General features: G+C 41.7%; 1 protein-coding gene across 1 annotated transcript in view; it reads right to left on the minus strand.

Annotated features, from left to right (window-relative positions):
- The window catches only part of MTBP (MDM2 binding protein), a 155,181-nt gene that overhangs the window by 85,190 nt on the left and 56,215 nt on the right, over positions 1 to 13,776 (minus strand). The window contains exons 7-8 of the mRNA XM_033933248.1: positions 11,873 to 11,987; positions 8,292 to 8,423 (exon numbers count right to left, since the gene is read on the minus strand). Coding sequence (XP_033789139.1) covers positions 8,292 to 8,423; positions 11,873 to 11,987 — 247 coding nt within the window. The remainder of the gene's footprint in view (positions 1 to 8,291; positions 8,424 to 11,872; positions 11,988 to 13,776) is intronic.

Raw genomic sequence — 13,776 nt, forward strand, 5'->3', positions numbered from 1 at the left:
AATGATTTCCATTTTTGCCTATGATATCAGGTTTTTACACAAAATAAGAAGTTATTTTTTCACGATTTTAACTACTGTAAACACAAATGTATTCAAGCACTATTTCACACGAGGTCAATTTTTATTACAAACACATTTTAAAAATACTGTAAAGAACTATCCTAATTTATTTCTCGACTACCCTGTAACAAAACAAAAAGCAAACAATGTTCCATTAATTTTCAAACTTTCTCTTCTTTGACTTCCATGCAGATCCTTGAAGATCTTGATTGTCCCTCTTCAACATCCAACAGTAGTCGGCCATCATAGTTTCATTCCATCTCCCCTGGTATCTCCTTTCCATCTCCTTAATATCTTGGTGAAAATTTTCACTTTGCTCTTCACTATAATGCCCAAAATTTTCCTGAAAGTAGTCGATGTGGGAATGTAAAAAGTGAACTTTTACACTCATGTTACAACCCAACTTCTTGAAATTTTCCAACATTGTTTCAACAATGGCCCTGTAATTAGGATCTTTGTTATTCCCTAGAAAGTTTTCAGTAACAGATCGGAAGGCGGTCCATGCATCTTTTTCTCTCTCATTCATTGTTTTATCAAAATCTTCATCCTTCATCTGTTTCTTTATTTGAGGACCAACAAAAATTCCAGCTTTCAATTTTTTCTTGTGTGATGATGGGCAATTTCTTAGAAAGGTACTTTAAGCAGGGCCCATCTTGTGGTAGAGCCCTTACAAACTGCTTCATCAAGCCCAATTTGATGTGTAGTGGTGGAAGCAGGACTTTTTGGGGGTCTACAGTGGTTCATGCAGGATATTTTTAGTTTCAGGCACAAAATTTCGCCGCTCTGGCCAAACTCTCACACATAGAAAACAAGGCATTTTTGTGAACCCAGCTTGTTGTCCTAATAGTATTCCTATAACTTTGAAGTCACCGCAGATAAGCCATTTGTGTTCCTCATACTGGATACTTGTTAAAATGTTAAATGTTACAATGTTAAAAGTAGCTTCAAGTTCTCGAATGTCTCTTTCATTTGAGCTGAATGGGCCACAGGAATGAACCCATACACATTCCCATTATGCAGTAACACGCCTTTGAGGCTCCTCTTTGATGAGTCTATAAAAAGTCTCCACGGAGTAGGATCATGTTTAGTGCCATGGAAGTGCATTAACTCGTTTATGTTATTGCAGTAAACCAAGGAATCATTCTGTGAGAATAAAGGAACTAGTTCTTTTTCTCTGTGTCTGTACCATGAGTAATGTGTTCCTGGTTCCAGAAGATTCTTATTTTAAGGCAGTGAGCCAAGTAATAATAATAATAATAATAACAACAGTTTATATACCGCAGGACCGTGAAGCTCTATGCTGTTTACAATGATTAAAAGATGGTACAACTTGAGTGGAATAAACAGAATTAAGAGCTAGTGATTAACAGGTATAGATTAATAGTTATTTTGGAGTAAGAACTGTACAGGTCAGCTGCCTAAATACTTCAGGAACAGATATGTTTTTAGGAATTTCCTAAATTCCCCATACGTAGTAGGTGTAAGCAATTGATCTAGATCTTTACCCCATAATGCTGCCTGATGCGAGAGAAGGTGTTGTTGATGTCTTTTAAGTTTACATCCTCTAACTGGAGGAGAAACAAAGTTCAAGTATGAGCTTCTCTTATGTTTGTTGCCTAAGAAAGAGAAAAGGTCAGTTATATATTTAAGGGCTAGACCGAATAGTGCCTTAAAGCAAAAACAACCAAGCTTAAACTTCACACGTGCCTCCATCGGCAGCCAATGCAGTAGTCAGTAGTAAGGTGTTACATGATTGGACTTCTTCAGTCCGAAGATCAGTTTAATTGATGCATTTTGCACCAGTTGTAATCGTCGCATATTCTTTTGGGCAATTGCCAAATAGGCGATATTACAGTAATCAAGTTGACTTAAAACGAGGGATTGTACCAGAATTCTAAAAGCTGACATGTCAAAATATGCTCTAATGGACCGAAGCTTCCATAGAGTGAAAAATCTCTTTCTGATTAAGGAGTAAACCTGGTCTTTCATGCTTAGGCTCTGGATCCAATGTTACACCCAATATCTTCATAGTAGATTGAATAGGGTAACTAAATTTATTGATGCGGAGTGATGTTTTGATGTCAAGTGGGCGTGGGGAGGCTATGAAAAATTTAGTTTTTTCTGAGTTGAGTCTCAGTCTGAATTCAGACATCCACTGCTCCATCAGATTTAGTACTTCTGTAGTTCTGCAGATTCCTTAGGCAAATTCAAATCATGTACTAGATCATTAAGTGCATCTGAGAGAACAGTTGTGGAGCAAAGTCGTATTCAGGATGGTAGATATCATCAGTATTGTCTTTGGTGATTACGTCAAGTTCACTTACAACATGATCTTCTGCCAGGTTCTCTAAAACATCTGGAGAAAGAGGAGCATGCAGGTTTTCTCCATGTGGAACTGGCCTAATGGCTGAAGGAATGCTTGGATACACAATCTGGTTCTTATTTTTCAAATTGCACCCCTGAACATTAACTAAACAGAAATAACAGTCATTAAGGTGGGCTTTAGACTCTCTCCACACCATAGGAATTGCAAATGGCATGCACGATTTCTTTCCTTTTGTCTGCAATCATAACCTCTCAACACAATGGCTGCAAACTTTCTTTAGCGCCCATGCCTTATCTTGGTCACCAAGTTTCACTTTAAAATAAGCATAGTAAGCTTTTTTCACAAAGTCTGTTATATCCGTTCTTTGCTTAAGCACTGTATAATTTCCACAAATGTAAGAAAACATTTGGATTGTTGTAGACATTGTAGTACCTGCAGTCACAATAGAGAAATAAAATGAGAACAGCACTGGTAATGCAAACGTCTGAGATAAACACTTCCAAGGTCACACAATAACAACTAGCAGCAAAAGTTGTGCCAGCCTAAAGGCTTACAGGTCTGTATTGAGAAATTTCCCTTCAACAATACTCATTACCTACTGGCACAGCAATAAATCTTTGAAGTAAAATTGTGAAAAAAAACTGTATGTGATAAAAAGAAAACTAAGAACAGTTCTTGAATCAGCATAAAAAAGTGAGGTAATATCACCTATCAGTTTTCAGTCATCTGATATGCAGACTAGTCGAACACTGTCAGGTAAGTTAAAAAAATAAAAAAAACTCCAAAGTTGCCCTAACTGCATGTACTTTATACTTAAACTGTGGAAACATTTTTCATTTAGCCTGGGTAAACTTTTAAAATCAAGAAAAACTTGAACAAGATAACCACAAAAGGCAAATCCATTTTTTTCTTTTTAAATAATATTTCAAAACCGTTTCCTGACAATACAGAAGAGAGACCAAGACAGTTGCCTATGTTTCAATAATATCTTCAGAGTTTTTAAGAAACTCAGTAAAACTGAATGATTTGGGAGTATTTAATATATCCAAGGCATCTTCTCTCTCCTTCTATATGACTTTTCTACCTGGAACGTATAGACAGACATGGGGGGAAGCCACTGCTTCCTCTGGAATCAGTAGCATGGAATGTTGTTATTATTTGAGTTTCTGCTAGGTACTTGTGACCTGGATTGGTTATGGTTGGCAACAAGATACTGAGCTAGATAGATCATTGGTCTGACCCAGTATGGCTATTCTTACATTTTTATAAGCTATAGAATAAAGTCTAACATCTGTGTTACTTGGTCAATGTGAGCATCTCTGAGAAATTTCCTAAACAGAATTTCTGCAGACAAATAAACAGAAAAATTCAGGAAATGGAAATTCTTAGATCACTATCGCTGATCTTCTAGCATTTAGAGTTTCCAGCGCAGAAGTAAACTATGTTTAACAGCTGACATACTAGTTGCTTGCAGGGTAGAGACCCAAGCTTCAATCTTATCACAATCTACCACATGAAAAATCTAGTATCCAACTCGCTTAACTTTGCAGACACTTGTTGGGAAAACTCTGCAAAATGAGTCACAGACAGTGTCATACCTAGGGGGTGTGGGATGGAGGGGGCAGTCCGCTCCAACTGTACACTCTAAACAAATGCACAGCCGGCACACCCGTTTTGGGACCTCCCACTCTACCCTGCCGCTGCTGTTTTCCTAAACCAGCAGCAGCGGCAGTAAACTTTAAATTTGGCCATCGCAGGACCTCCCCATAGCTGCCGGTCTGCCCCCTACAACATCATTTTCTTGCTCCAGAGCAGTGTAGGAAGCTGCGGGAAAGTGTAGGAAGGTCCTGTAATGGCTGCATTTAAGTTTACAGCTGCTGCTGCTGGTTCGAGAAGTACACAGCAGCTGTAGAGAGATGAGGGGAGGCAGGATACTGGTATGGAAGTGGGGTGGAGGGAGAGGGGGCAGATGCTGAGGAACTGGGTGCAGGAAGAGGGAGAGAGACAGAAGGGGGAAGGATACTGGATGAAATTGGGTTGGAGGGACAGAACTGATGGGCGTGGGGTGGATGGAGAGAGAGAAGGGGGGCAGACATTGGATGTTAGTGGGGATGGGAGAGAGGGGTGCAGACATTGGATGCAAGTGAGAATGGGAGAAAAAGAGGGAAGCAGATGCAGGAAGGAAGTGGGGAGGAGAGAAAAGGGAGCAGACGCTGAATGGAAGTGGAGAGGACAGAGAGGAGAAGATGCTGGATGGAATGGGTAGAGAAAGATGACACATGATGGAAGGAGGGGATAAATAAAAAAGGGTATATGCTGGGTGGGGGGGGGGAAGAGGATAGAATTAGTGAAATACTGGAGGGGGTGATGGAAAGAGGTGGCAAGTTGTAGGTAGACACAGTGAAAAGAGGGAAATTGAGGACTGGATAGTTAGAAAAAAAATGAATCTAGACAGAGGCAGAAAATAAATTGAGAAGGAAGATTAGGGAAGAAAAGGGAATGGAGAGAGTGAAATGCCAGACCTTGGGGGGAGAGGGAGAGAGATGACAGACCATTAGGGGAGGAGAAGAAGGGAAGAAGTTGGATGCCAGACCAATTGGGGTGGAGGGAGAGCTGGAAGGGGAAAGCAGTCAGTTTCTGGAAGGGACAAAGAAGGAGAGAAGATGCTATATGGAAGGGACTGAGAGAGGGCAGACAATGGATGGAAGGAAGAGAGTGACAAGAAGATGAGGAAAGCAGGAACCAGAGATGAGAAAGGTAGAAAAAAATATCTATTTCTTTTATTTTTTGCTTTAGGATAAAGTAATACTGTAGCTGTGTTGATAAACATTTATAAACAAAAAAAAGGAAACAAGGTAATCCTCTTATTGGACTAATTTTAATACATTTTTGACTAATTCAGAGACCAAAACACCCTTCCTCAGGTCAGGACAGGATACCATAACAGCAGTATACTTTTCTGACCTGAGGAAAGTTTCGGCTTCTGAAAGTTAATTGAAAAATTTATTAGTCCAATAAAATATCTTATTTTTCATTTTTCGTTTTATTTTTATTTGTTAATTTGTAAAGTGATGATTGCTATTTCTCAGTTTTTTTTCAAATCTACATCTGCTATCTTTATATTTTACATATTAGGGGACATGCATCATTGCATACAATGCAGAACCACAAAAATGAAACAAAGTCTGGCTTTTTGTGGTTCAGTTTAACTTTTGTCTACATATTTCTATTTTTAGTTCTATTTCCATACTGGGTGAGGGTGTTTCTTTATTCTGTGTGTACGAAGGACATGGTTTTCTGTTAGCATTGACTGTGCAGGATCGATCAGTACTAGTCTGGCTTGTTCAGCTTTACAATGGGTGTACTGATGTTCTACTGCTCACTGAAATATGTAAGATGCTGCCTTTTCCTAGGTACACTCTTGTTGTGTGACATGTGGATTACTTCTTTAAATCATGATTTTCATATAGAGGAGGGGGTGTTTACAATGATGGCCCTGGGTGTCATATATGCTAGGTATGCCACTGGTCATTAATGTCAGCAATATGATTGGTAGACATATGATCAATATTTACTAAAGTAGCATCTTGCTTAAAATCTGAAAGTAATGACTCTACCACCTCAGACATCATATAAGACCCATCTATAGGTAGAGAAACATTAACATGAGACAAAGAGCAGACTTGAAGACAGGACTTGCTTCAACAACGGGTTCAGAATGCAGTGAAACGAATTGAGAATCCACTTCTGAAACTTCCAAGGGAAATATTGTTTGGGTGTGGCGGGGTTGAGAGGGTAGATAAACCCCCAGAGATAAGCCCCCCCCTCCCTTTTACAAAGCTGTGTTAGGCTTTTTTTTTTTTTTAAATTGCTGGCCACTGTGGTATTAGCTCCAATGCTCATAGGAATACTATGAGTGTCAGAGCTAATACCACCACAGCCAGCGATAAAAAAGCCTAACGCAGCTTCGTAAAAGGGGGGGGGGGAGGAGAGGGATAAGTTACTTCAAAAGCAACAAACATTGAGTGTGTTGCTAGGAGTCAGGGACATCCCTTCAGCTTTTTAATTTTATATTTCTTTAAGATTATTTCATAGGAATATACAGAAAATGAAAGAAAAAATAGATAATACTAAAAGAAAATTATAAACCATACTTAAAATCAGTATGTTGTCCATCTGCCAACAAAAAAATCATTCCCTTACCTATGATTTTTGTCACATCTGATTCTTAAATCTAGTAGGAATTTTCCAAATGAACAGGATCAGAAAAATCAAAATTATTCTCTAGAAAAGTAACTACACTCTTGCAGAGGAACTTTAAAAATAGCATAAGTAGCACTCACAGTCAGCTACAGGACCTCAAATAAAGAAAACACTTGGATTTCTCCTGTGTAGACCTAGCTACATCAGGAAAAATCCTAAGGGCTCCATTTACTAAGGTGCGCTAGCATTTTTAGCGCACCCAGGATATTACTGCACGCTACGCGGCTAGAACTAATGCCATCTCAATGCTGGAATTAAGGTCTAGTACGCGCGGCAATTCAGCGCGCACTATTCTGCGTGTTAATGCCCTAACGCAGCTTAGTAAACGGAGCCCTAAGTTTCTGACCACAGTATTAGGCAGTGTAACAGCTAAACTTTTTATCTTGTTTTTACTTTTTAATATACAGTGGTACCTCGGTTTACGAGTGCAACGGTTTGCGAGTGTTTTTGCAAGACAAGCAAAACATTCGCAAATTTGGTGCCTCGTAAACCGAGCTTGCCTCGCTGTACGAGTGCCCCCTCCCCCGAGAACCGGCACCCCCCCCCCCCGCGATCCGGCACCCCCCCCCGCCACCTGAGATCCCCCAACCCACCCGAACCATCTTCTTACTTCCCTCCGCATCGGCATCGCCGGCATCAGAATGTCCTCTGCCTGAAAATCTGCTTCCTGTGCCGGGCCTTGAGCATGCGCACATGCTCAAGGCCCGGCACAGAGAGCAGATTTTCGGGCACAGGACATGCTGATGCCGGCGATGCCGATGCGGAGGAAAGTAAGAAGAGGGTTCGGATGGGTTGGGGGATCTCAGGTGGCGGCGGGGGGTGCCCGATGGTGGCGGGGGGTGCATGATGGCGGTGGGGGGGGTGCCGGATCGCGGGGGGAGGGTGCCCGTTCGCGGGGGGGGGCTTCGGGGGAGCAATGCCGGTTCTCGTGGGGGGGGGGAAGGTTTGGGGTGGGAGCATATCAAAGCAAGTTTCCCTTACTTCCTATGGGGAAACTTGCTTTGATATACGAGCATTTTGGATTACGAGCATGCTCCTGGAACGGATTATGCTCGTAATCCAAGATACCACTGTATTTAAGAAAGAGAAGTAGTTAGCCAAAGAGGTAGGTTCTTCTAGATTCTCAACCAATCATGAATTCCAAAACCTGCTGTGGCTCCAAAGGGGCCAGGCATGTCCTTGCGGTCACATGTCACAAGACGCTTTTTCTTTAGTAACAACAGTTGACACTTACCAATGATGTTGCCGTCAGCTAACTCCCCTTCTCTCTCTCCAGGCAGTTACAACCCTACCCAACTTACCATCTATGTTAGCCACCACAGCCATCTTTAAGCAACAACGAGCAAAGAAGCAATTCCAACAAAAACAAGAACCACCAAGTTTCCTGATAAGAGATAAGGGACAAGAACTCAAGTGCCGCAAATCTCCCACCTCAGTTCAAGGAGCAAAGAGCCTGAAGTCAAGCTGTTCATCCACTCATCACTCCTGTCCCTGCTGTCCAACCTTTGAAAACCCTAAAGTGCATTGTTTTTCTTTTTTTTATTTTATTTGATGCACTGGCTATGAAGCACAAAGAGCTGTAATAGAAAATTAAAGCAACAATGTTCCAAAAAGCGAGACTTTTCTACCACTTGATTCTTACCTCGGGCAATATGTTTTTCTTTATTTGGACAGTTTTCTTGGTTGTTGAGTGACTTTTCTCGTTTAATGCATCTAACTTCTTGCATGAAGAATCCCTCAAACAAAAATCTGGAAATATGATGTCAGATCCAAACTAAAAAGCGCATAAACACACCAAAAAAAAAAAAAGATGCTGAATTACTGAAAAGATGCAGGTTAATTTCCATATTTTTTAAACTCACAGAAAATAATGACCACAAAAATCTGTGGAACCAAAGTGACACAAAATTATACTGCATATAATAAATTTGAGGGTTTTTTTTTTTAAGGAGTGAAATATAAAAGCCATTCCAACAGAAAACCATTTTACTGGGCAATACATTCCATTTGGTATCACCATTTGGTATTGCACAACTGAGATGAGTGATGTCAGTTTAGGAAAAATTAGGTTCTTACCTTGCTAATCTTTCTTGTAAACAGAAATAGTAGTACTGACCAGTGAGTTAAACACTCATTAGAGGATTGTAGAAAGCCCATTGCTTTGTTTTAATGTTCCACCTCTCATCACTCTAGGATGAGCTCTATCCCCTTAGTTGGTACCAAAGTTTCTAGCAAGTCCTAAAGTGCAAATATAAGACAGGGGTGCGGTGAAACTCCCCAAAATAAAGCCACTACTAAAAAAAAGAAACAAGGACTAATGCAGCCATTTTGATAGAGAATTGAAAAAAGCGAAACATTCTCAAAAAATCATCCATACAAATGAGGTTGGCAGACAGCAGCAAAGATTCGCTAAATTTGCTTTTGCCCATCGTGGGTGACAGAGATGGGCATATGTGCAGGAAAAAAAAACCCGTGTAAAAAAACAACACACAAACACAATATCAGCGGGAGAGATGTTCAATCTCTCCCGCTGCCAACCAACAACTCCCCTTCCCCAGCAGTGAGATATGCGCCCTCCCTTAGGAGGGGGCTTTAAACAATTTGGGCCAACAGTGCTTCGGGCTCTTCCCTGGTGCATCCCAAGATGCACTGGGGATGGGAAGGCCCATTTTGGATGATGCAGGCCAGCTGGGAGGGAATCTGCGTCCCTCAGGTCATCTATTTAGACTAGGCAAGGCTGAGGGGGGGAGGTATGCTAGATGCGGGGGGGAGGTGTTGTATGGCAAGGGGGGGTCACTTGGAGGTGGGAGAGAGTTGGCATCTCTCCTGCTGTGGAGGGTGTGCTTGGCTGGGCGGCAGCAGGAGTTTCTTAGCAGCGGGAAAGAATCAGCATCTCTTCTGCTGTAGGGACGGAGGTATTGCTGCCACTGCAGTTAGGGGGGAGGGGGTGTTTGCTGCTGCTGCAGGGGAGGGGTGTTGTGATGCAATGGGAAAGAATGAGTATCTCTCCCCCTGCATCACAACACGGCTTTCTAGTAGTCTCTGACACTATCATGCCTGTACCGGCAACCCTGAACCAGTCACTTATTTTTCTCGCCAAAAGTTGACGTCACTTTTTGAAAATGGCTTGGCATTTTTTAAGAATCCACTCAAGGGCTCATTTCAATGTTGAAGAGCCCATCTGCATGTCATTGTTGGAGACTGCTAGAAAGCTCGCTATTAACAGAAACCTTTAAAAATGACTTTGAAGGATCCACTCCCCCGCCCCCCTTGATTTTCCCCAAAGGCTGCAATAGCCTTACTCACTGTTGCTATGCTTCTGTGCTGAAGCTGCATAGGGAAACCTCTGATCAGAGGGGAGAGAAGATTTCTGCCTCAGACAAACCTGGAGTCCAACAAATGGCTCATTTCTTTGAACTATCATCAAGATTTAAAGCTTCTAAGCATCTGCACCCTGGGCTCCATGGATATGTCACCCACATGTGAGATTACTATGGCCTGCTTGTGCTTGGAAAATACATTTTAGAGATAGGTGGACAAGAGGTCTCTGGCAACTTAACACCTTCTAGGAGGTACTTTTAAAATATATCATATGGAGAAACTAGCTGCATTTTTGAAAAATTCAAGATATTCTCCAGATTTTTAACCTTCTTATGTAGCATAGCATTGCTTTTAATCAGCATAGCCATAATAATAATAATAATAATTTTATTCTTATACTAGTCTTTAAGCCCGTTACATTAACGGGTGCTAGAATATGTAAGTGTGTGTGTATTTTTCTTTCTTTCTCTCTCTTCTGTCTTTCTTTTTCCTCGGCGGTCCACCACCACCCCTTGCCTGCTCCCCCTGTCCATTCTCCCTTCCTTTTTCTTCCCCTGTGTCCACCACCACCCCTTCACTGGCCCCCTTATCCAGCAGCAGCCCTTCTCCCTGTTTTAACTCCCCCCCTGTCCAGCAGCACCCCTTTCTTGCTCCCCCTGTCCAGCAATAGGCCTCTCTTCCTTTTTTTGCCCCCCCCCCCCGTCCATCAGCACCTCTTCCCCTGTCCAGCAGTACCTCTTTTCTGTTCCCCCTGTCCAGCAGTAGGCCTACCTTCCTTTCCCCCCGGTCAATCAGCACCTCTTCCCATGTCCAGCAGCAACCCTTACCTCCACTGACATCTGCCTAAAGCTGCCACGGCAAGCAGGCACCGACAGCCTCTGCAGCCTGCTCCCACTCCTTCCTCGCCGTCCATCCGTCCCCCCCCCCCCCCCCGGAAGCTTTGTTTCCGGCTTCGGCAGCCTCCTTTCTGCGGGCGGCCGCCTGCGCCACAGCTCCTCTCTCGATCCCCGCCTGGTGCGGTTCAAGAGAGGAGCCGTGGCGGGTGGGTGAGGAGGGTGAGAAGATCCTGGCAGGTGCGCCTGTGCCCCCTCTCCCTCTCCGAATCAGCGGCAGACTGCAAACCGCCAAATGCGCCGAAGATGACCGCTGAGAAAGCTCCACAGTCAAGAGCCTCCAGCCCCCGCATGCGCCCTGAGGTTTAGAATGTTGCCACAGAAGCACACCTCAGGGCGCCAGCGCTCACGAATTTTCAAGAGCGCATGCGCCTCTAGCATTTTATTATTATTGATACCGCCACACTGAAAAAGTTCTTATGGTCTAAAGAGAAGAAATTTGTCCCTCAAGATCATTCACACTAGAATTAAAATTTATAACACCTTTCTCCAACCAAGAGAAGGCTCCCAATATTAAAGTCAGTTGCTAAAACAATGTTGAAATCTGGCCAGACAGAAACTGTTGTACAGACTGAATAGCAAGACATATTGATTCTAAGTTGAATACAACTAGTTTCTTTAAAGAAGAAACAGCATGTTTCTAAAGCAAAGGCAGCAATTTATCAACTTGTATCATATAGTCCAGAGGGTCACAGCAAACACCCTTTTATTACACCCAACACCAAAGATAAGTGTAAAAAGTCTGTAGTGCTAGAATGACAAAAACCACAGTGTGTGTGCAGAACTGCTGGGGTACATCCAAAGTAAGAGAACACATTTTGAGCTATGTGATTTGTCCCAACTATGCATAACCAGTTTAAGAGTGTCAGCCTTATGGTGGTAACATTTGGTTCTTTTGCAGAAATGTATTTTCAGTGCAAAAAATAAACATAAGAAAATGTAATATTGCAGAACACTAAAGAACTCATAAAAAACAAAGATATTAACTCCAAGCAGAAATTTTGGGCACCTTTTTTTCACATATCTGGATCTTCCCCCTCCATAACTCTTCCCAGTCGATTACTCTTTCAAGGTCAGCTGTAGTCACGACCCCAGCTGACAGATATGCTGCAATCTTTTGCCAACTGAATACACAGAAAATAAAAAGTAAAATTTATTTCCTCTATGTTCTGTCATTGGAACAATTATAATTTAGATGAGTACAGTTCTTCATTCAAAACAGGACACTTGTCACAATATTTTACAAACACACACAAAAATAAAACCATCTGAGTCTATACCAAAAGTTCTATCAGATGAGAATTAAGGATGCCCCTCTCTGCTAAGGCCTTTGTATGGGGCTTAGGGAAGGCAATGTAAGGAATGCCACATGAGTGATTGAGTGAAATATATCATTTTCAGAGCCATTTGAACATAGGGCTTTTATCTCTAAAGCTAAACTAGAATAAATTTATGTATTATTTCCAAATCCAGCATTTTGTCTTAACGAAAAGGTATAAAAAGCATTCAACATAGAACCTCTAGAAGTTGAGACTTTGTTTAAGGAAATGGGTTTAAACATATTATTGTTTGTTCCTATGCAGCCCTTATGTCTATTTGGTCTTCACAATATGACCCGTGCCAGAGCCAGTGAGAGAAAATTTTGGGAAAGATTTGGACATGTGTTCAAGGCTTCAATATCAATGAACTTGGGTCTCCTTACAGGCAAATATATCAATGAGATTTTTTTATTTTTTTTTTGTAAATGTCACCCCCACCACAAGTATGAGGGTCCAATGAGTATTTTGATCATTTCTGGTGAGGTTGCCCCGTTATTCAGAACTACAGGGAAGAAGTACAATCCATGACTGAAGGAACCTCACTCCCTTTGAGATATGAGGTTTTTTGTTCTATGAGATAAGCTGATTTGTCAGCTTATTCAGTGCCTTTTCTTAGCAGAATGCTGTGCAGTAGCTAACCAGTGGAATAAAAGTTTGTGCACCATTGCTGGATAATTGAAAAGTTGAACAACACAGAACACATTCAAATTGCATAGAAAATGTGTATTTCAAATGCTGCAGTGAAAGCAGGGCCTCAGTAGCAAGCAAAGCCAATCATTTTTAAATGCTGCAGTGAAAGCCAAACAAAGGCAGGTGCTGCTCTTCCACTGAATCGGACACCAGGAAAGTGGAAAAAGTTGTTATTAGGTGTCCAATATGCTGGATGGCTGGAATCGAAGTCAGATAATCAAGACTGCACTGTAGTTTACACACCTAGTCATGGGGGATATTGACTACACCATGGGGATTTATTACTTATTTGGTTATTGGAATTTATTAACCGCCTTTTCATAAAGAGATTCACCCAATTTAATGTTTTGCTGATAAGTTGTGGCTGTTGACCTGGATTTAGACAATTTTGGGTAGGGAGAGTTCATATTAAATGGGTTTTCCACAGATTATGCAGCATTTGGTTTATGTTTTGTACTGTAACAAATATGCTGGACTTTCTTCTAGCTTGTGCATTTTTATAGCCATTTGTATTGGTTATACATTTTCAACCTCTTTAATAAAGTGAAATTTATTTATATCTGTTAGTTTGCTAGATCAGTCCAGACCAATGAGCTGCGACTCCCTAGAGAGAGGTAGAGAATTGAAGTTTTCTAGTGATATCACTTATATAAGGGCTGGTGTAGCCTGGAACTCTCTAGCACAATGGTTCTTAAACCTGTCCTGGGTGGACTCCCTCCCCCCCAGGCAGATTTGAATACCTGTCACTTTATTATTTGCAAATCTGCCTCATACACATTCATTAGGGATATCTTGAAAACTCAATTAGATGGGGGGGTCCCCCAGAATAGGTTTAAGAACAATTACTCCAGCAGATTTTGCAATCAGATTCCACCATTCAATACCCTTTGGGAACCACTACATA

Source organism: Geotrypetes seraphini, chromosome 2, assembly GCF_902459505.1.
Source record: "Geotrypetes seraphini chromosome 2, aGeoSer1.1, whole genome shotgun sequence".
Classification (NCBI taxonomy): Eukaryota; Metazoa; Chordata; class Amphibia; order Gymnophiona; family Dermophiidae; genus Geotrypetes; species Geotrypetes seraphini.